The 22145-nt window shown below is 42.1% G+C and overlaps 2 protein-coding genes and 1 long non-coding RNA gene across 3 annotated transcripts in view; 1 reads left to right on the top strand and 2 right to left on the bottom strand.

The window, feature by feature from the left end:
• The window catches only part of axin2 (axin 2 (conductin, axil)), a 69106-nt gene extending 63642 nt beyond the window's left edge, over window positions 1–5464 (bottom strand). Inside the window, exon 1 of the mRNA XM_043715078.2 lies at window positions 5332–5464. The gene's annotated coding sequence lies outside the window, so the exon portion shown is untranslated. The remainder of the gene's footprint in view (window positions 1–5331) is intronic.
• Window positions 5465–5483: 19 nt separating this feature from the next.
• Window positions 5484–22145, top strand: part of LOC122562285 (uncharacterized) — a 78281-nt gene continuing 61619 nt past the window's right edge. The window contains exons 1-2 of the long non-coding RNA XR_006315274.2: window positions 5484–6262; window positions 13467–13575. This is a non-coding gene — a long non-coding RNA (uncharacterized LOC122562285). The remainder of the gene's footprint in view (window positions 6263–13466; window positions 13576–22145) is intronic.
• Window positions 21212–22145, bottom strand: part of cep112 (centrosomal protein 112) — a 557597-nt gene continuing 556663 nt past the window's right edge. The window contains exon 27 of the mRNA XM_088000744.1: window positions 21212–21655. Coding sequence (XP_087856870.1) covers window positions 21652–21655 — 4 coding nt within the window. The 3' untranslated portion in view covers window positions 21212–21651. The remainder of the gene's footprint in view (window positions 21656–22145) is intronic.

The following is a 22145-nucleotide window of genomic DNA, read 5'->3' as shown; positions in this document are numbered from 1 at the left end:
ACACCTCCTGCCCCCTGTAAAAACGCCATCCCATTCTCCCAATTCCTTCGACTCCGCCGCATCTGCTCCCAGGAGGACCAGTTCCAAAAACGCACAACCCAGATGGCCTCCTTCTTCAAGGACCGCAATTTCCCCCCCGACGTGGTCGACGGTGCCCTCCACCGCATCTCTTCCACTTCCCGCTCCTCCGCCCTTGAACCCCGCCCCTCCAACCGCCACCAGGACAGAACCCCACTGGTCCTCACCTGCCACCCCACCAATCTCCATGTACAGCGCATCATCCGCCGTCATTTTCGCTACCTACAAACGGACCCCACCACCAAGGATATATTTCCCTCCCCTCCCCTATCAGCATTCTGTAAAGACCACTCCCTCCGTGACTCCCTCGTCAGATCCACACCCCCCACCAACCCAACCTCCACTTCCGGCACCTTCCCCTGCAACCGTAGGAGGTGCAAGACTTGCGCCCACACCTCCCCCCTCACCTCCCTCCAAGGCCCCAAAGGAAACTTCCATATCCGCCACAGATTCACCTGCACCTCCACACATATCATCTATTGCATCCTCTGCACCCGATGTGGCCTCCTCTATATTGGGGAGACAGGCCGGCTACTTGCGGAGCGTTTCAGAGAACACCTCTGGGACACCCGGACCAACCAACCCAACCACCCTGTAGCTCAACATTTCAATTCCCCCTCCCACTCCACCAAGGATATGCAGGTCTTTGGACTCCTCCATCGTCAGACCACAACAAAACGACGGTTGGAGGAAGAACGCCTCATCTTCCGGCTAGGAACCCTCCAACCACGAGGGATGAACTCGGATTTCACCAGTTTCCTCATTTCCCCTCCCCCCACCCTGTCTCAGTCAAATCCATCAAATTCAGCACCGCCTTCCTAACCTGAGATCTTCTTCCCGACCTCTCCGCCCCCACCCCAGTCTGACCTATCACCCTCACCTTGACCTCTTTCCACCTATCACATTTCCGACGCCCCTCCCCCAAGTCCCTCCTCCCTACCTTTTATCTTAGCCTGCTGGACAAACTTTCCCCATTCCTGAAGAAGGGCTTATGACCGAAATGTCGATTCTCCTGTTCCCTGGATGCTGCCTGACCTGCTGCGCTTTTCCAGCAACACATTTCCAGCTCTGATCTCCAGCATCTGCAGACCTCACTTTCTCCTCAAAAATATTTCACACAGTGTAAAGATACTGTTTTTACTAAGAACAAGAATAATGTTTTCAAAACAACAAATGCTGGAGATCACAGCGGGTCAGAAAGCATCCATGGAGAGAGAGCAAGCTAACCTTTCAAGTCTAGATGACTCTTTGTTGTAAGAGACGGTTGCTTATGAGTAAATGGTCATTTCAACACCTGGCTTGAGTGAGAGGCAACTGTTAGCTTGACTTGCTCAACAGTCAATCACCCACAATAAATAAATAATAAAAGGAATTGGGCCCTTACCAACAAATTCTGGCCTCTCTTGCATCCCCAATTTCCACTGACCAAGCCCGTGCTTCCAGCCATCTGGGCCTGAAGTTTTGGAATTCCCTCCCTAGACCTCACTGCTTCTGCCTAGCATCTCTTTATTTAGCTCACATTTGAATATTGTCTGACAAGACTCATGTCATGGGATGCCTTGCTCTGTCAAAGGTACTAGACACTACAAGTTGTTACTGAAGAGGAGACTGGACAGTAGATACTGAACTTTGTAATTCATCAGCAATTGACCCTTAAGGCAGCAACTATAAATGTGAAATTAGAAGAAACATCTTACCTTTACAACTGGAGAAAAACAAATCAATTGACATTTTTGACTATGAGATCAGACATGTAGACAGACACAGACACACACACACACACACAAAGACAGACACATTCATGCACAAAGACAGACAGACACACAACATACAGACATGCGGACACAAAGACAGACACACATGCACACACAAAACAAACAGACACACAACACATACACACACAAGACAGACAGACATGCAACACACAGAGACAGGCAGACATACAGACAGACAGAAGCACAGACAAACACAGCTACTTGGACGTTTTTTTTGCACTGGGGAGGATGCAGAGAAGAAAAAAAACAAGTGTATAGGGAATTGACTGTGAGGAAAATTTAAAGAAATTAATAGAGTCAGAACCTTCCTCCTCCTGGGCGCCAGTACACTGTGACCAAAGTATGCTGTGCTTGTTCAGTTCAAGCTCTACCTGATTTTGGTGGACTATTGGACAATAAGGATTGGTAAGAGGGTCCAGAAAGATGAACAGATGTACCCAAAGCCTTGTGAAAACTCGTACATAATAAAGAGCCACAGACATTGGCTGCACTCAACCCCCACAAGAAAAAAAAGCTTCATCACCAGAACTATGGGTTATCTTCACTGAAAATTGAAGAATGACACTTTCCTTCCAGCCTCCTTCACCTGGGGACACACAGCCTGTGCGTCCTGCATCCAGTGAATCATCTCTGCCCTACAAAAGCCCTGTGAACTCAAGGAGTGTCTAAAGGGCTGTGGCTTAGGTGAAATCAATGTTGTGACCAATTGTGATCTAACGTTTGTGCTCATGGGCAAAAGCCAGGGAATTCAGCCCTAAAATGTATAATTTAGAGGGGAACTAAAGAGTGAAGGGGAAAGAACTTGATGCAAGGAACAAATGAACAAAGCAACATGCAATTATGTAGCACCTTTTATAATTTCAGGGTCTTTGAAAGCACATTTTAGTCATCAAAATACTTTAAAAGTATCATGTTGTTGTCAGTTCCTTCAGTGAATCAGCACACCAATCTGGAGCCACAGGTCCTTTGCCATAAAAGTCAACAGTTATCTTAAGGAAGTAGGCAGATCTTAAACAAGGATTCTATTTTCTCACTCCTTCCACTTCTTTCACTATTCTGTAATATAGTTTGTGTAGGCAGTTGCTGAGTGTGTTGGATGAGGTGTTGACAATAAAGTGGTGTGTGGCCAGTTTGGCCCTCGCACAGATGTTAATCTGTCCCCTTTACAAAGCAGCCTTCAGAGTTTCCTTAAAATATTTTCTTTGTTTCAAGATTAGGTGCTACTCTTATGTTTTGAAAAGAGGATCTGCTTCAAAAGCTGATTTAGACAGCATGCATATGCAGTCTCCAGACCAGAGGAGCTAATTTCATATGATCGTGGCTGCAGTGCTGTAAGAATTGTTCAGAATGCTGGAGTCTGTTCACCAATTTTCCCACTTGACCTTGGGTATCCTGCAGAGAAGCCGCAAGTAGAAAGTCTGAAGTGCCTTGATGCTAATCCTCATTGCCATATAGAAGGGTGATGGTGACAACAGTGATGTACACTAAAGCCTTTGTGTTCTTATGGAGATCTCTCATCAAAGACCCCAGTTACATGATTTTAGGAAGCCAATGGTGGCACAACTGAAATTGTGTTGCAGTTCCTCTTCAATGGTGAACTTCAGAGAAGTGTTCAATTACTTCTAAAGCTTCCTCATCAATAACAGCAGCTGGAGGTGTAAGTCTTGTGCGAGGGAGGACTGGTGGGGTTTTGGTCTGGCTGATATTGAGTGAAAAATTACTGTTTAGTCTGCAAGGGTGATCTGATTGTTGTTTGCAGTTTGAGTCTCAACTGCACGGTTGGTGGGATGCTGTTAAATCGTGGACATTTTGAAAGCAACTAAATCTTGGGTTTTCAAGGCCATTGAGATTGAAAAGCTTCCCAATGTGTCAGTACTCAGACAAAGGCACTTTGTGAAAGTTAGTCACAGATGGGTTCCATGACAAGACTGAGGAACACAGTGAAGAGAGATGGTGCAATCATGCAGCCTTGTTGCAACCACATAGAAATGGGTTTGCTCTCTAATCCATTGTGAAGGACAGTTGCTGGCATACTGTCATGTCAGAATTGTCAGATAGTAACACCCAAATCCCTGAAGGACTTTCAAATAGCTCTGTGATTGATGGAGTCAGAGGCCTTTGGCAGATCAATGAAGGCCATAAGGAGCTCTTTGCATTGTTACATTGTTACATTAGATTTTAGATTTTGAACTATTGTCATTGTTGTAGTGTATGAAGTATTTGGTGTAAATTGGGTGCTGCAAGGTCCTACAAACAACAATGGGGTAAATAATCAGACCCTCTGGTTTGTAATTGTTGATTGAGAAGTAAATGCTGGCTAGAAAATCAGCAGAATTCCTCTGCACTTCTTCAAATCTGCACTTCTTTGTGGGCGGCACGGTGGCACAGTGGTTAGCGCTGCTGCCTCACAGCGCCAGAGACCCGGGTTCAATTCCCGCCTCAGGCGACTGACGGTGTGGAGTTTGCACGTTCTCCCCGTGTCTGCGTGGGTTTCCTCCGGGTGCTTTGGTTTCCTCCCACAGTCCAAAGATGTGCAGGTCAGGTGAATTAGTTATGCTAAATTACCCGTAGTGTTAGGTAAGGGGTAAATGTAGGGGTATGGGTGGGTTACACTTTGGCAGGTCGGTGTGGAATTGTTGGGCCGAAGGGCCTGTTTCTGTAATGTAATGTAATCTAATCGTTCCAGGAGATCTTTCACATCACCCAGCCAAGGTTTACATGAATGACAAATATCAAATGTCATAGAAGGTAAACCTTGAATGGTACTTGGTGGTAAAACAAGCTTTACAAACCAGATGACAATAATATTGATTAATGAAAAGTACGTTTTATAAGAATGTCTTTAGTCATCAAAAACATTTATAAAGTACTTCAAAATAATTATAAAAGAAAATGCAGGTGCTGGAAATCTGAAACAAACAAAGAGAATGCTGGAAAAACTCAGCAGGTCTGGCAGCATCTATAGAAAGTGAAACAGAGTTAATATTTTGAGTCTGGTATGACTCTTCTTTAGAACAGAATGTTATGTTCCACACAAGCCTCCTTTCTTCACCTCACCCAAACAACAAGTCCTTCAATCAATTCCTTTCACCCTTATGTGCTTACCTAGCATCTCCTTAAATGCTATGAGATCCAAATACATCTAGTGTTGATTTTCATATTCTCACAAATCCTGGAATAAAGACATTTCTCCTGAATTTCACATTGGATTTATTTGTGATTTTTAGCTCTGGATAGGTTTGGACAGTGGGTAGTAAGATCAGTTGGAAGCTCAGACACTGAAATATGATCTAAATGTGTTCTACTGCCCAAGCTACCTGTTTGTGTCAAGTGTGGCTTCCCCCATTTCACAGGGAACTTGCATCTGGAAAGAGGGAAGTTCCTGTTTGAGGCAGGGAGTAAATTGAAGCTTTACTGTGGGAATACAGAAGTACTCATGATTCCCTTAGCTTCCCAAGGAAAGCTGATGAAAAATTACCTTTTTGGGACACTTCTATCTCTGCCGTTTTCACTGCAAGGGCAGGTCACCACGTTTCCCCATTAAACTAGCAGGCAGATCCTGATGACATCAGGGGAGCCCCACATACATCTTTCAGAAAGGACCAAGTATTTTCTCTATGGATGTCCTTGACACCTGCTCAAGAAAACAGTAAAACAAGTTAAAGTTCAGGATGATGAATTCCTGGTGGATTTCTGATGGGTTAATAAATTACATGAATTAAATAAATTAGAATACTTCCTACTCTGGGGTTAAAATCACTCCCTTGGATTAATCTAACAAATAACATTGTGGCATAAAATACATTTGGAATGTTTAAATGCCATTCGATGCGAGGCTGGTTAGTTAAAGCCATAGAAGAGAGAATATGATAGATTTCCAATCCTTGATTTCTTGTCTGTACTGTTTTTTAATAGGCTTTGTATTTTCTTCTCCCTGCCTTTAGATTCCTTCCACAACAAACACCATTCTCTGGCAGTCAATTAGTTTCTAGGCCTTTGTCAGGGCTGCACTGTAACTGGCCACAGGGAATGACTCACTTTTTCTTTGATGTTTCCTCCCTGTGGAGAGACACTATTGTTCTGCTCTGCATCTTTCCAGTCCAGGATGGCCAAGCTTGTGAACTCGCCTATGTGAGGTCTCAGGGGCTCTAAATTGTTCTTTTTTTTGCCAATCCCTGAATTTAGGTTACTTTGAGGTTCTTTTATCTAGTGTCAATGATTTTTCTTTTCTGTTCTTTATTTTTTAAACACAAACAAAAATATTTGATACTGTGGTGTCACAGTGGGACAGAATGTAGAGGTTCCAAAGAAAAGTCATACCGGACTGGAAATGTTAACTCTTTTTCTCTCTCCACAGATGCTGTTGGACCTGCTAGGTTTTGCCAGTAATTTCTGATCTACTTCAGAATGTGAGTATTTAGGTTCATTCCCTCCTGTTCATTGGAGTTGATTTTGAAAGCTTGTGCTTGGTGAAACTATGGTGGTAAATGCCTCAGGATAGAATTGGTCGCCATTCTGCCCTGTCAACATCAGTGATGTGAGGGCGGCACGGTGGCTCAGTGATTAGTACTGCTGCCTCATTGCGCCAGGGACCCAGGTTTGATTCTCACCTCAGGTGACTGTCTGTGTGGAGTTTGCACGTTCTCCTGTGTCTGCATGGGTTTCCTCCAGGTGCTCCGGTTTCCTCCCACAGTCCAAACATGTGCAGGTTACGTAAATTGGCTATACAAAATTGCCCATAGTGTTCAGGGTGTGTAGAGTAGGTGCAGTAATCATGAGAAATTGAGAAAATTAGGGTAAGGCAATGAGTCTGGGTGGGATACTCTTCAGAGTGTCGGTGTGCTCGTGTTGGGTTGAATGGCTTGTTTCCACACTGTAGGGATTCTATGATGTGACCAGTTCAACTTTGAAAGTGTGCCTACTACTGGATGTTAAAAGTGCTTGCCTGTTTCAGTTGACAGATTTTTCTTAAAATGGAAATCATGACTCTATGGCATAAATAAGACCTAACTGACATTTTAAAGCAGAACTGATCAGCAGCTGTGCAGCCTCACCCAGGGCTGCAGCATTCCCAAAACCTCCAGCAAACCCTACTCCTAACTTATCCACATCTTTAAAAATCACACAACACCAGGTTATAATCCAACAGGTTTAATTAGAAGCACACTAGCTTTCGGAGCGACGCTCCTTCATCAGGTGATTGTGGAGGGCTCGATCGTAACACAGAATTTATAGCAAAAATAGCGTTGCTCTGAAAGCTAATGTGCTTCCAATTAAACCTGTTGGACTATAACCTGGTGTTGTGTGATTTTTAACTTTGTACACCCCAGTCCAACATCGGCATCTCCAAATCATATCCACATCTTGGAAGTCTCAACTGATGAGCTGCCTGTTTGGTGCCCTGAAACTCATCTCAAATTTAAACGAAGTTGGGATTTTAAAAATTAATTCATGGGATGTGGTGTCGGTGGTTAGGCCAACATTTTTTGCCCATCCCTATTTGCTCAGAGGGCAGTTAAGAGTCAACCACATTGCTGTGTATCTGGAGTCACATGCAGACCAGATTTTCGTCCTTGATTGTCATTAGTAAACCAGATGAGTTTTCCAACAAACGACCCAGTCATCATTCAGCCTTTATTTCCAGTATTTTAAAGAATTCAAATTTGTACATGTGTCCCCACAGCATTACCTTGATCTGTGGATTAATAGTCCAAGAATAATACGACAAGAACACTGCCTTTCCTTTTGATTTGATTGGATCGATGTAGGTTTGCTCAATGAGCTGGGAGGTTCATTTCCAGATGTTTCGTCACCTTACTAGGTGTCATCTTCAGTGGGCCTCAGGCGAAGCAGTGTGTACGATTCCTGCTTTCTATTTATATGTTTGGGCGTCTTTGGGTTGGTGACGGCATTTTCTGTGGTGATGTCATTTTCGGTTCTTTTTCTCAAGGGGTTGTAGATGGGGTCTAACTCGATGTGTTAGTTGATAGAGTTCCGGTTGAAATGCCATGCTTCTAGGAATTCTTGTGTGTGTCTCTGTTTGGCTTGTCCTAAGATGGATGTGTTATCCCAGTCGACGTGGTGTCCTTCCTTATCTGTATGTAAGGATACTAATGAGAGAGGGTTGAGTCTTTTTTGTGACTAGTTGGTGTTCATGTATCCTGGTGGCTAGTTTTTTGCCTGTTTGTCCAATGTAGTGTTTGTAACAGTTCTTGTACGGTATTTTGTAAATGTCATTACACGACTTCGACTGGGACAACACATCCACCTTAGGACAAGCCAAACAGAGACACGCACGAGAATTCTTAGAAGCATGGCAATCCAACTGGAACTCTATCAACAAACACATCGAGTTAGACCCCATCTACCATCCCCTGAGAAAAAGAACAGGAAATAGCATCACCACAGGAAATGACATCATCAGCCTAAAGAAACCCAAACATATAAATAGAAAGCAGGAATTATGTACACTGCTTTGCCTGAGGCCCACTGAAAATGTCACCTAGTAGGGTGACGAAACGTCTGGAAATGAACATCCCAGCTCAGCGAGCAAACCTAAATCCAGAACCTCGACCTGAGCTACAAATCTCAAAACTGGCTAAGATTTGATTTGATCTCAAATCTTGGTGTATTAGTGGTAGTGAGGGGTTGCTCTTCATAAAACAGTTTCTCAAAATTAAAAACTCATCGCATTGAGTTTCTGCTCAATGTTGTTGCTGGAGGATGTCTTCCTTTTGGAAGCTCCTGATGGAAGTATTGTGCAGCAAACAACCGGGGAGGATTTTTCCCCTCTGCTATCAGGACTAAACTTGCACTGTGCTCAACCTTCTTTCACAATACCAGTGTGGAAGATCATAGTGGGGTCACACTGATTTTGTTCAACAGCAGAAGTGGAAATCATGAGAAATGTAAAGCAAGCTGCCGAATAGTTTTCATTTGTTTTCTGCACACAAATTCTGAATTACTGTCAGTGTTTGGGGATCCTCGGCATGAAAAAATAATCTTTAAAAACATCTGGTGAGACACAAGATGTGACAAAAAACACAGTGAGGAAAGGAGAATTTTTAGATTCCTGGCAGGAATTTGTTGTGGTTTGTAATGGCCCAGCTATAAACTTATTCAACAACAACTTTCAAACAGGAACTGGATAATTATTTCAAGGTGAGAAAATTACAGGGCTGTGAAGAAAGAATAGGGAGTTAGATGAATTGAATGGCTTTTTCAAAGAGCTGGCACAGTCTGTGCTGTAGTTTTATAATTATATGAAAGAAGAATCAATATTTTGATTTTAAGACAGATAAGTAGGTTCTTGATTAGTAAGGGGATCAAAGGTTATGGGGAGAAGGCAAGAGAATGATGTTGAAAATCGATCAACAATGATCGAAGGGGGAACAGATTTGATGGGCCAAAAGTCCTGATTATGCTCCTTAAATTTAAGGTCCATGGCAAGATCAGTTTCTGAGTGCTGATAATAAGCAGAAGATCATCAATTCACTGATGAATGTTCCCCTGTCTTGTTTTAATCTACTTGGAGGGAGATGGTCATGCATTGCAAAAGAAATGGCTTCATATCAGTTAACTCAAACAAAAACAGAAATTGCTGGAGAAAGTCAGCAAGTCTGACAGTATCTGTGGAGAGAAGGCAGAGTTAACATTTTGAGTCTGGTGACCATTCTTCTGAAGGGTCTATTCTGAAGATACCCTTCTGAAGAATGGTCATTGGACTCAAAACGTTAATTCTGCATTCTCTCTCACAGATACTTCTAGACCTGTACAGTATCTTTACACTTCCTGTTTTTATTTCTTTTTCCCAGTATTTTAATCCTCTGCGACCTTTATCCTCCCACAACATTAGCCTCTTATAGATTTCTGGTTTTTGTTGTTCCATGATTGGCAGATGATGCGACTTCAGCTGGCTAGGCCTTAAAATCTGGAATTTCTTTGTTTGACGTTTAAGACACTCAATTAGAACCAATCTCTTTGACCAAGTTTGGGTCATCTATCCCAACGTCTCCACATTTGATTTAGCATCAAATTTGTTTGTGATAACACTCCTGTTATATGCCTTGGGAGATTTTACTAAGTTAAGGGTATTTTATAATTATAAGTAGTTGTTACCTGTTATGCTTAGCCAAAGATTCTTTAACCTGACTCTGCATTATGTTGATTGTCCTGGCCTCAGACAAAGCTTCAACGTAAGTCTGGACCAATTTGGAAATTATTTCACAAGTGTTGATCTCCAAAATAGATTTAGATTGAAAACAAATTAGTATGCAAATTCAATATCAATACTCTATTCATATTGCAGTACTGCCATATAAATCAGGCAGCTTTATTATCTCTGACAATACTGAAGACTCCAAAACAGATATCAGATTTGACAGATAGCTTTGTTGCCTGCATCTGGAGACAAAGATAAATGCCTGTCCCAAGTAGCACTGGTTATGGTGTTCAGCACTGCACTCCAACAGCCAGCTCATACAAACCCACAATGCAACTTCCAGAATATTGCTTTGACTTTTATCCAGCATAAGGGCAGGATATGCAGCCAATGTGATAAAATCATAAATGTGACCTTAGACTATATTTAATTCTCTTTTCACTTACTATTAAATCATCCTGCAGTATAAATGAGACAGGTGGGGTTTAACAGCAATTAAATCTTGCTATATAATACAAATGGAATACAAGCAAGGTACAAAGATAACTGATGTGATCTGGACTAAATTCACATCATCTTTCCATGAACATTATTCCTTTAGAAATTATGTTAGCAACCTATAAAAGAGTTACACTGCTGTCTCCCAAGGAAAGCATGAAGTGCTGTCACCGCCCTACTTATTAATGCGCAGCTAGAGAGGCTGAAATTGATGCCTACCTAACAAGCGTCATGGCCCCTTGGTGAGATCAGCTAGACTTGGTTTGACTGCTGGCTCCTTTTGTGTGACAAACTTCATTTTCTGTTTATTTGTCTTTCTCACATTGGGGCTCAAAAGATCAAGGGATGTTTGATTACTTGCTCACACTCTGTTTCTCACGCTCCATGCAGGAGTTAGTACCTAGGTGATATCTGTATAGATCCTTGCTTCTGTACTTGTTCATTTGCATTATTTTCACTTTAAATAGGTACTCTTCTCACAATATAATAAAAAAGCAATAGAGGGAACGTTAAAGTGTATGTACTGCATGGGCAGGGTTACTAGTGCCTATTTTTGTTAGTAGGCAATTTGCTGTTTTTATTTGATTGACACATATATGCTTCATTCATATGAGTGGTTGAGGTGTATAGAAGATTTTAAGGAGACATTTGATAAGTACAGCAAGAACAACTTGTACTGAGATAGTGACTCTAACATAGTAAAACAGCCTCCAGCAGCAAAATTTATACTAAGCCATGAAAAGGAGGTAATAGGGCAGGTAGCAAAAAGAAAACCGAAAGAAATAGGTTTTAAGAAGCATTTTGAATGATGAAGAAAGAAAGGTTTAGGGTGTGGATTCCAGAACTTAGGATGCAAACGGCTGAAGATATGACTGAAAAGGATGGACTAATGAAGTTAAGGATGAACATTAAGTCAGAACAGGAGAAGCAAAGATTTCCCGGAGGTTTTGCAGGCTAGAGGATGTTAAAAAAATTGGGAGGGATACAAATACATGAGGGAGGGAGAAAGGCGATGAGAATCAGTGCTCCCTGTAACTTTTTTGTTATTATGTGGGACTCTGAAGTCTGTGTGCAGCAGCAGGTTCTTGAAGTGGGAGCAATGTGTCAGCTCTCCAGTCGACATACATGGAGCTTTCCAGCAACTGCTGAATGTTGGTGAGAATGCATGAGTGAGAAAAGAACAACAGGATATGCAGGTAGAATTAGCTGGAGTAGGTAGGATCACCACCAACTGCAATTTCCCCTCGAAGCCAGTCACCATCCTGACTTAAAAATATATCGCTGTTCCTTTAGTGTTACTGGGTCAAACATTCTGGAACTCCCTTGCTAACAGCAATGCTATAGTACTTACATTAAATGTATTGCTATGGTTCACAAAGGCAGCTCATCACCACCTTGTCAAGGGCAATTAGGAAATGCCAATAAATGCTGACCCAGCCAGTAACACCCAGATGCCATGAATGAATAAAAGTAAATGGCAATCAGGAGGGGGATCCCAGCTGATACTTCCCTTTGTGCTCAGCTCTGAAATGTTGACAACAACTTCAGGGCATCTGGACCCAGAATGATTCATTCAGCTATGACCAGGAACTGAACCTGGAACAACTGCAGTTTGTGTGGCACAGGGCTGCACTTGGCAGTACTGGGCACCAATCTCAGCCCCCAGCAATATTTTGTTCAAAGTATAGCCTAAAAATGACTCAGCAAAGTCAGCAAATGAATATATGATGTGTTTGTAATGACATTGCTTGCTCCACTGTTTTAGGAGGCTGTTAACTGATTTTAAATAAATAGTAAAATGGTAGGCAGAGTAACGCCACATGAATGAGTTGCATACATTTATTAATATTGCTGGTGCTGATCTCAAGGATGCATATTGGAGTTTTGTATCGTGTCCAATCACTGACATGCTGCTCTTAAAGTGCAGCTGCAATACCATCATTTTGTGCGGCAAGTGTGGCAAAGGTCCAAACATCTGCTGCAGTCTTTGACAGAGTAATCTTTATAATGACAGATACGTTTGGCAGTGAAATAGTTTCATTAAATTGTTGGCTGCACCTCCCATGCCCAGGAATCAAGTTAATACATAACTTTTGAAAATGACATAGAAAGATTTGATCACTTTATACTCTGTCAGAGCACTACTGTCCTAATTTAAAAACAAATTGAAGTTATTTATAGATTGGGGAAAGGATGTCTTATATAAAGCAGCCGGTCAGAGGTGGGGGAAATCCGAGAATGAAGAACTTCACTAATCTGTTTTTAAGGAGAGAAGGACTTTGTGAAAGATGCCTTCATCATGCAGGTTTCCTGGCTATCATGAACCGGCCTCAGAAAACTGTCAGCAATGAGGCCCTGCCTGCTCTCTCAGGCTCATGTAAATGATCCGTTGGCCACTAACAGAAGAGCAGCAGGGGAGTTCTCTCGGTGTTATTGGAGTGAATATCTGGTCATTATCTCATTGTGGGAAAATTTCGGGCAATTCAATCAGTCACTTGGGGTGGTGGGGCAGAATTGTGTCCCAACATTAGTTACTACTTTAGGAGTTGAAGAGGAGGTAAAATACGATGTTTCCAACATTACAGAATCATTGAATCCCTACAGCGTGGAAGCAGGCTATTTGGTCCATTGAGTCTACAAAGAGCATCTCACCTCGACCCATCCCCCATTTTACCCTGTAACCCTGCATTTCTCATGTCTAATCCACCTATACATTATAGGCAATTTATCCATCCAACCTGCACATCTTTGGAGTGGCAGTGTTTTAAAGGTGCTTTAAAGCCCTCTGGGTCATCTGGAGGTTGTGATAGACCCTATATGAATTCAGATCTTTCTTTCAACCGAAGATTGACATTTTCCAAGGCGTCTCTGTGAACTGAGTCCAATGGGTATCACTGAAAAATAACCCAGAGATTGCGGCTTTGGACCAATCTAAAAATCCTTTGTTTTCCCAGCATTCTCAATGGAATTGACAGCCCTCATTTCAACAGATGCAGAAAATCAAGTCTGAAAAAATGAGCATGCCAAAGAAAATTCATTTGGTGGATCTCGATCTGTGGAGAGGTAAGTAGAGATTGACCGTGCTACAACAATAGGAGCTTGCATTTATATAGCATTGTTAACATCATAAAACCTTGCAAGGTCTGACACAGGAGTAAACTCAGCCAAAAGCCAACTCAGAGCTGCAGAGATGTTAGGCCAGCTTGAACATTGGCGGTGCTGTCTCTAAAGACAAATAAATTTCATCAATCTCAGACTGATCAAAAAGGACAGAAAGACAATCTAACTAAGTTACATGTTGCAGCTAATACTCCATTCAGCACTATAGAACGTTTGTATTAAAACTCACTTACTGACCCTCAAGCCATTAAGGCATACATGGAAGTGGTCTCCACCTTAAGCAGACATGATTTTTGTTGCAGTAATCCTAGTGCTTAAACAGTAGTAACAGTCCTTACAAGTGACTTCAGGGAATACTGTAAACACATCTGTAACATCAGCTGGTACTGCCTTTACTTGTTTCCACCATTGATACATCTCTCTTTTGCTCTGAGTTAGTTTTGCAGGCAGAACACCTCCAATACTCTTGTCACCAGCTCCCTGAGTTTATACTGTAGAAATTCAAACTTATGCGAAATCCTGTCCTGGCATTCTATCCCATTTTAAGTACTTGAATCCAATTCCAAACCGTCCATTGGGTTTGCACCTCTAATTCCTTGAATTCAGAACTGTTGTCCTGGTTTACAAATCTCTCCACCGGTTCATCTCAATTTGATCTTTACAAACCATCCTGCTCCACGTGTCGGTGTATATCCTGCATTCATCTGATTCTAACATCTGTGGCTGCCTCTCCCTCAACTATCATGTTGAAGAAGTCATGTTTTTGGTCATGAAATTATGCAGAAGTCAAGTGTTTGGGCCCAAGGTTCTCAAACTCTTCCCATAGACTTTGACATAGTCATAGAGTCAAACAGCACGGAAACAGATTCTTCAGTCCAAATCATCAGCACTGATCAGACATCCCAATGTGACCTAGTTGCATTTTGCAGGATTTGGCCCATATTCTTCTAAACTCTTCTTATTCATTACCCCATCCAGATTCCTTTTAAATGTCATAATTGTACTAGCCTCCACCACTTCCTCTGGCAGCTCATTCCAAAAACACACCACCTTTGCATTAAAAAAGTACCTTTCAGATCCTTTCTAAATCTTTTCCCTCTCACCTTAAACCCTATGCCCTCTAGTTCTGGACTCCCCCACACTAGGAAAAAGATCTTGGCTACTGACCCTATCCATGTCCCTCATGATTTTATAAACGCCCATAAGGTCACCCCTCAGTCTCCAATGCTTCAGGGAAAAAAGTCTCTGTCTATTCAGCGTCTCCCTATAAATCAAACCCTCCAACCCGACAACATCCTTGTAAATCTTTTCAAGTTTCACGACATTCTTCTCATAACAGGAAGACAAGAATTCTATGCAGTATTCTAAAAGTGGCCTAACCAATGTCTTGTACAGCTGCAATACAACATCCCAACCCCAATACTTAATATTATGACCAATGAAGGCAAGCGTACCAAATGCTTCCTTCACTACCCTGTCTACCTGTGATTCCACTTTCAAGGATGCACCTGCACCTATAGGTGTCTTTGTTCAGCAAAACTCTCCAAGTCCATAGGATTAACTGTATAAGTCCTGCCCTGGTTTGCCTTATCAAAATGCAGCCACTCACATTAGCCTAAATTACACTCCATCTGCCACCCCTCAGCCCACTGACTCATTTGATCACGGTCTCATTGTACTCTGAGATAGTCTTTTTCACTGTCCACTACATCACCTGTTTTGGTGTCATCTCCAAACTTATTAATCATATCTCCTATATTCACATCCAAATCATTAATATAAATGATGAAAAGCAGTGAACCCAGCACCGATCCTTGTGGCATTCCACTGGTTGCAGGACTCCAGTCTGAAAAACAACCCTTCACCACCACCCTCTGTCTCCTACCTTCAAGCCAATTTTGTGTCCAGTTGACTAGCTCCCTCTGGATGCCATGTGATCTAACCTTACTAACCAGTCTACCATTGTCAAAAGGTGTGGTGCTGGAAAAGCACAGCAGTCAGGCAGCATCCAAGGAGCAGGAGAGTCAACATTTCGGGCATAAGCCCTTCATCAGGAATGTGGAGGGGGAAGGGGACTGAAAGATAAATAGGGGGGTGGGGGTGGGGCTGATGAAAAGGTTGGTGGGAAGGCAGGTGGGAGGTACGTGTAAGACCATGCAGAACCTTGTCAAATGCTTGCTGAAGTCCATATGGACAATGTCTACCACTCTAGCGTCATCAATCTTCTTTGTCACTACTTCAAAAAAATTCAATCAAGTTAGTCGGACACGATTTCTCACGCATAAAGCCATGCTAACTATCCCTAATCTGTCCTTGTTTTCTAAACGTATGTAATCCTGTCCCTCAGAATCCCTTCCAACAACTTGCCCACCACTGATGTAAGTCTTTTGTTTCCTGGCTTTTCCTCAGCACTTTTTCTAAATAATGGCATCACATTAGCCACCCTCCAGCCTTCTGGCACCTCACCCATTATTATCGATGATACAAATGCAAGGGGTCCAGCAATCTGTTCCCTAGTTTCCCACAAAGGAATTGGAAAAGCCTGATCAGGTCCCAGGGATTTATCCAGTTTTATGCATTTTAAGACGTCCAGCACCTCCTCTTCTGTAATATGAACTCTTTTCAAGACAATACTACTTATTTCCCCAAGTTGCCTAACTTCCAGTCCTTCTCCACAATAAATACTGATGCAAAACATTCATTTAATATCTCATCCATCTCCTGTCGTTCCACATGTAGATGGTCAAAGTTTGTGCGAAGATTTGTAGCTCGGGTGCTCGTTGTTGTGGTTCTGTTCGCCGAGCTGTAAGTTTTTGTTGCAAACGTTTCGTCCCCTGGCTAGGCGACATCACCAGTGCTTGGGAGCCTCCTGCGAAGCGCTTCTTTGATGTTTCCTCTGGTGTTTATAGTGGTCTGTCCCTGCCGCTTCCGGTTGTCAGTTTCAGCTGTCCGCTGTAGTGGTTGGTATATTGGGTCCAGGTCGATGTGTTTGTTGATGGAGTTTGTGGATGAATGCCATGCCTCTAGGAATTCCCTGGCTGTTCTCTGTCTGGCTTGCCCTATGATAGTAGTGTTGTCCCAGTCGAATTCACACACGCAGACAACAAGCAACATGAATTCGACTGGGACAACACTACTATCATAAACAGACCCTTTAGTCCAACCGTCCAAGCCGACCAGATATCCCAACCCAATCTAGCCCCACCTCCCAGCACCCGGCCCATGTCCCTCCAAACTCTTCCTATTCATATACCCATCCAAATGCCTCTTAAATGTTGCAATTGTACCAGCCTCCACCACATTCCATACACGCATTCCATACACATATCACCCTCTGTGTGAAAAAGTTGCCCCTTAGGTCTCTTTTATATCTTTCCCCTCTCACCCTAAACCTATGCCCTCTAGTTCTGGACTCCCCGACCCCCAGGGAAAAGAATTTGCCTATTTATCCTATCCATGCCCCTCATAATTTTGTAAACCTCTATAAAGTCACCCCTCAGCCTCTTACGCTCCAGGGAAAACAGCCTCAGCCTATTCAGCCTCTCCCTATAGCTCAAATCCTCCAACCCTGGCAACATCCTTGTAAATCTTTTCTGAATCCTTTCAAGTTTCACAACGCCTTTCCGGTAGGAAGGAGACTAGAATTGCAAGCAATATTCCAACAGTGGCCTAACCAATGTCCTGTACACCCACAACATGACCTCCCAACTTCTGTACTCAATACTCTGACCAATAAAGGAAAGCATACCAAATGTCTTCTTCACTATCCTATCTACCTGCGACTCCACTTTCAAGGAGCTATGAACCTACACTCCAAGATCTCTTTGTTCAGCAGCACTCCCTAGGACCTTACCATTAAGTGTATAAGTCCTGCTGAGATTTGCTTTCCCAAAATGGGCACACGGTGGCACAGTGGTTAGCACTGCCGCCTCACAGCGCCAGAGACCTGGGTTCAATTCCCGCCTCAGGCGACTGACTGTGTGGAGTTTGCACATTCTCCCCGTGTCTGCGTGGGTTTCCTCCCACAGTCCAAAAATGTGCAGGTCAGGTGAATTGGCCATGCTAAATTCCTGTAGTGTTACGTAAGGGGTAAATGTAAGAGTATGGGTGGGTTGTGCTTCGGCGGGGCGGTGTGGACTTGTTGGGCCGAAGGGCCTGATTACACACTGTAATGTAATCTAATAATCTAATCTAATCTAAAATAAAATGCTGCACCTCGCATTTATCTAAATTAAACTCCATCTGCCACTTATCAGCCCATTGGCCCATCTGGTCCAGATCCTGTTGTAATCTGAGGTAATCCTCTTTGCTGTCCACTACACCTCCAATTTTGGTGTCATCTGCAAACTTACTAACTGCACCTCTAATGCTCACATCCAAATCATTTATGTAAATGACAAAAAGGACCCAGCACCGATCCTTGTGGCACTCCACTGGTCACAGGCCTCCAGTCTTCTACCTTTGAGCCAGTTCTGTATCCAAATGGCTAGTTCTCCCTGTATTCCATGAGATCTAACCTTGCTAATCAGTCTCCCATAGGGAACCTTGTCGAACGCCTTACTGAAGTCCATATAGATCACATCTACCACTCTGCCCTCATCAATCCTCTTTGTTACTTCTTCAAAAAACTCAATCAAGTTTGTGAGACATGATTTCCTACACACAAAGCCATGTTGATTATCCCTAATCAGTCTTTGCCTTTCCAAATCCATGTACATCCTGTCCCTTAGGATTCCCTCCAACAACTTGCCCACCACTGACATCAGGCTCACTGGTCTATAGTTCCCTGGCTTGTCCTTACCACCTTTCCTAAACAGTGGCACCACGTTAGCCAACCTCCAGTTTTCCAGCACCTCACCTGTGACTATCGATACAAATATCTCAGCAAGAGGCCCAGCAATCAGTTCTCTGGCTTCCCACAGAGTTCTTGGGTACACCTGATCAGGTCCTGGGGATTTATCCACCTTTACCCGTTTCAAGATATCCAGCACTTCCTCCTCTGTAAAGAGGACATTTTGCAAGATGTCACTATCTATTTCCCTCCATTATATATCTTCCTTATCCTTTTCCACAGTAAAGACTGATGCAAAATATTCATTTAGTATCTCCCCCATTTTCTGTGGCTCCACACAAAGGCCACCTTGCTGATCTTTGAGGGGCCCTATTCTCTCCCTAGTTACCCTTTTGTCCTTAATATATTTGTTAAAACCCTTTGGATTCTCCTTAATTCTATTTGCCAAAGCTATCTCATGTCCCCTTTTTGCCCTCCTGATTTCCCTCTTAAGTATACTCCTACTTCCTTTATACTCTTATAAGGATTCACTCGATCTATCCTGTCTATACCTGACATATGCTTCCTTCTTCTCCTTAACCAAACCCTTAATTTCTTTAGTCATCCAGCATTCCCTATACCTACCAGCCGTTCCTTTCACCCTAACAGGATTATACCTTCTCTGGATTCTTGTTATCTCATTTCTGAAGTCTTCCCATTTTCCAGCCGTCCTTTTACCTCCGAACATCTGCCTCCAATCAGCTTTCGAAAGTTTTTGCCTAATACCGTCAAAACTGGCCTTTCTCCAATTTATAACTTCAACTTATAGATCTGGTTTATCCTTTTCCATCACTATTTTAAAACGAATAGAATTATGCTCGCTGGCCCCAAAGTGCTCACCCACTGACACCTCAGTCACCTGCCCTGCCTTATTTCCCAAGAGTAGGTCAAGTTTTGCACCTTCTCTATTAGGTAGATCCACATACCGAAGCAGAAAATTGTCTTGTATGCACTTATGAAATTCCCCTCCATCTAAACCTTTAACACTATGGCAGTCCCAGTCAATGTTTGGAAAGTTAAAATCCCCTACCATAACTACCCTATTATTCTTACAGATAGCTGAGATCTCTTTACAAGTTTGTTTCTCAATTTCCCTCTGACTATTAGGGAGTCTATAATATAATCCCAGTAAGGTGATCATCCCTTTCTTATTTCTCAGTTCCACCCAAATAATTTCCCTGGAAGTATTTCCGGGAATATCCTCCCTCAGCACAGCTGTCATCCTATCCCTTATCAAAAATGCCACTCCCCCTCCTCTCTTGCCTCCTTTTCTATCCTTCCTGTAGCATTTGTATCTTGGAACATTAAGCTGCCAGTCCTGCCCATCCCTGAGCCATGTTTCCGTAATTGCTATGATATCCCAGTCCCATGTTCCTAACCATGCCCTGAGTTCATCTGCCTTCCCTGTTAGGCCACTTTCATTGAAATAAATGCAGTTATTAGTCCTATCTTGTCCCTGCCTGCCCTCACTGTTTGACTCGCTTCTGTTCTCAACTGTACCAGTCTCAGATTGATCTCTTTCCTCACTATCCCCTGGGTCCCATCCCCCCCCCACCTTACTAGTTTAAATCCTCCCGAGCAGTTCTAGCAAATTTTCCTGCCAGTATATTAGTCCCTTCCAATTTAGGTGCAATCCGTCCTTCTTGTGCAGGTACTCTTGCCTCTCTTTCTATCCTTCCTATCAAATCTATACCCTGGAACATTAAGCTGCCAGTTCTGCCCCTTCCTGAGTCAAGTTTCTGTAATAGCCATGAAATCTCAGTTCCGTGTTCCCAACCAAGCCCTAAATTCATCTGCCTTTCCTGTCAGGCCTCTTGCATTGAAGTAAACGCAGTTTAATTTATCAGTCTTACCTTGTTCTCTGCCAATCTCTTGTCTGCTTTGATGATTAGACTTGCTTACCTTATCTCCTGTACCAGCCTCAGCCTTTATTCTTTTTTCACTATTGCTTTGGTTCCCACCACTTCCCCCCCACCCCCCTTCCTAGCTTAAAGCCTCCGGAATAGCACTAACAAATTTCTTGTTACTCTGTCCTCACTTTTCCTTGACCTTGCCTTTGGCTAATTCTCTTAATCCATCTACTACTGCTTGGTTCCATTTCTGCCTGTACAAGATACCCCAGGATGTTATTACCTTAAAGGCATTACATACACACAAGTTGTAGTTATTGTTATGGAATGAATTACAATTTACATATTGCCAGAAGGAGCTTTATGTCATAAATATTTCTGAGGAATGGCTGGAATTAAATTCCTTGACAGGTGCTTTCAGCAGCAGGATCAATTTTTTTTAATCCAGAATCTTTATAAATTTTAACTTTTTAAATAAATAAACTCCTAAAAAGGTTGACCCATGTTGAAGTATGATTCTACAAGCCTGAGTGGCCAATGGAATTGTCTAAATTAGCTCAGATCAGTTCATCCAGCATGACCAGGAGTTTACCTTGAGGATTTTCTGGTTGTATGGTGTATTATTACAAGGAGATAATTTACTCCCTGCCCAATTAGTAGAGCTTCTTCAACCATTTAAAAGTATATAGTTGCTGTGGAACTACTGATAAATAGGTTTCACGTTCCATGTATTAAAATGGTGGTTCAGGTTAATAAAGCTAATTTTATGAATCAATGGCCAAGTCATGTCTTTTATTTTTCAGACATGACTTAGGGAACAAATTACTCCAGCTATGACAGGAAGCTTCCTTCAAAGATGTCACACCACCTTAAAGCAATCACAAATCAAACATGCATGAAACTGATAATTTAATGAGATGTTAGCATTTAAAAATCATAGCAATATTAAAAATAATGATGTACAATACAAAGCATAATTTTAAATGAGAACTTGATTGCAGATTTAAATAATAGGAAAATATTGATTGATCTGTACAGACTTACAGATTATTAACTTAGTTTATAAAAAAATGTATAAACATTTGAAAAACAAAAATAAAATGTTAAAAGAATGTCTGATTGGAACAAAACAAAGTGGAGGGGGAGACACAATACTGATTCAGGGAATATTGTCTTTCTGAGTTTCAATACAATAAAAGATTACTAATAGTCAGTTTTTAATTTCATTGCTCTGCCCGTCCTTACACAGTAGGTGTTGATTCTGTTGGAATCCAATTCTGTTCCATGAGAGTTATACTGAAGGTATGAGTGAGGTAAGGAAATCATCCCAATGGTTCGTCATCTGAAATAGTAAAATGACAAACCAAAGCTGTTCAAATACAGTTATAAGAAAATTAATAAATCTATTAATATATTAAAAACCTCATACCTATGCACACACTAAATTTCACCATTCACAGTTGTAATGGGAAGTGCCTATGTAAACGTCATGCTGTAATCTTCCCTTCCTTCCATTCGAGGTTTACCACTGGCCCGAAACAGTAGTTATAGTTATTTTTGTTTTGCAATTGCTTTGATAATGGTGAATGAACCACTATAATGATAGATCCCACATTAAGTTGTTCACATTATCCCACATTTACATAGCAGCAATCAGTTAGACAAACTTAGCATTTGCACAATCTTAATGTAAAGTATATAGCATCTTATAAATGTTCCAACTCTTATTCCAATCTGTACACAATTATTCCAATAAGTACCTTGAGATACTTATATAGAATAGACTTTGAAGCAAAATGGCGAGAGTGATGTGTGACACAGGATTGAATGTG

The sequence above is a fragment of the Chiloscyllium plagiosum genome, unplaced genomic scaffold (genome assembly GCF_037043375.1).
Source record: "Chiloscyllium plagiosum isolate Xiang-an unplaced genomic scaffold, Cpla_swu_hap1 HiC_scaffold_25, whole genome shotgun sequence".
NCBI classification, from domain to species: domain Eukaryota; kingdom Metazoa; phylum Chordata; class Chondrichthyes; order Orectolobiformes; family Hemiscylliidae; genus Chiloscyllium; species Chiloscyllium plagiosum.
Note: the sequence above shows the minus strand (reverse complement) of the source record. Positions and strands in the feature narration are given on the sequence as shown.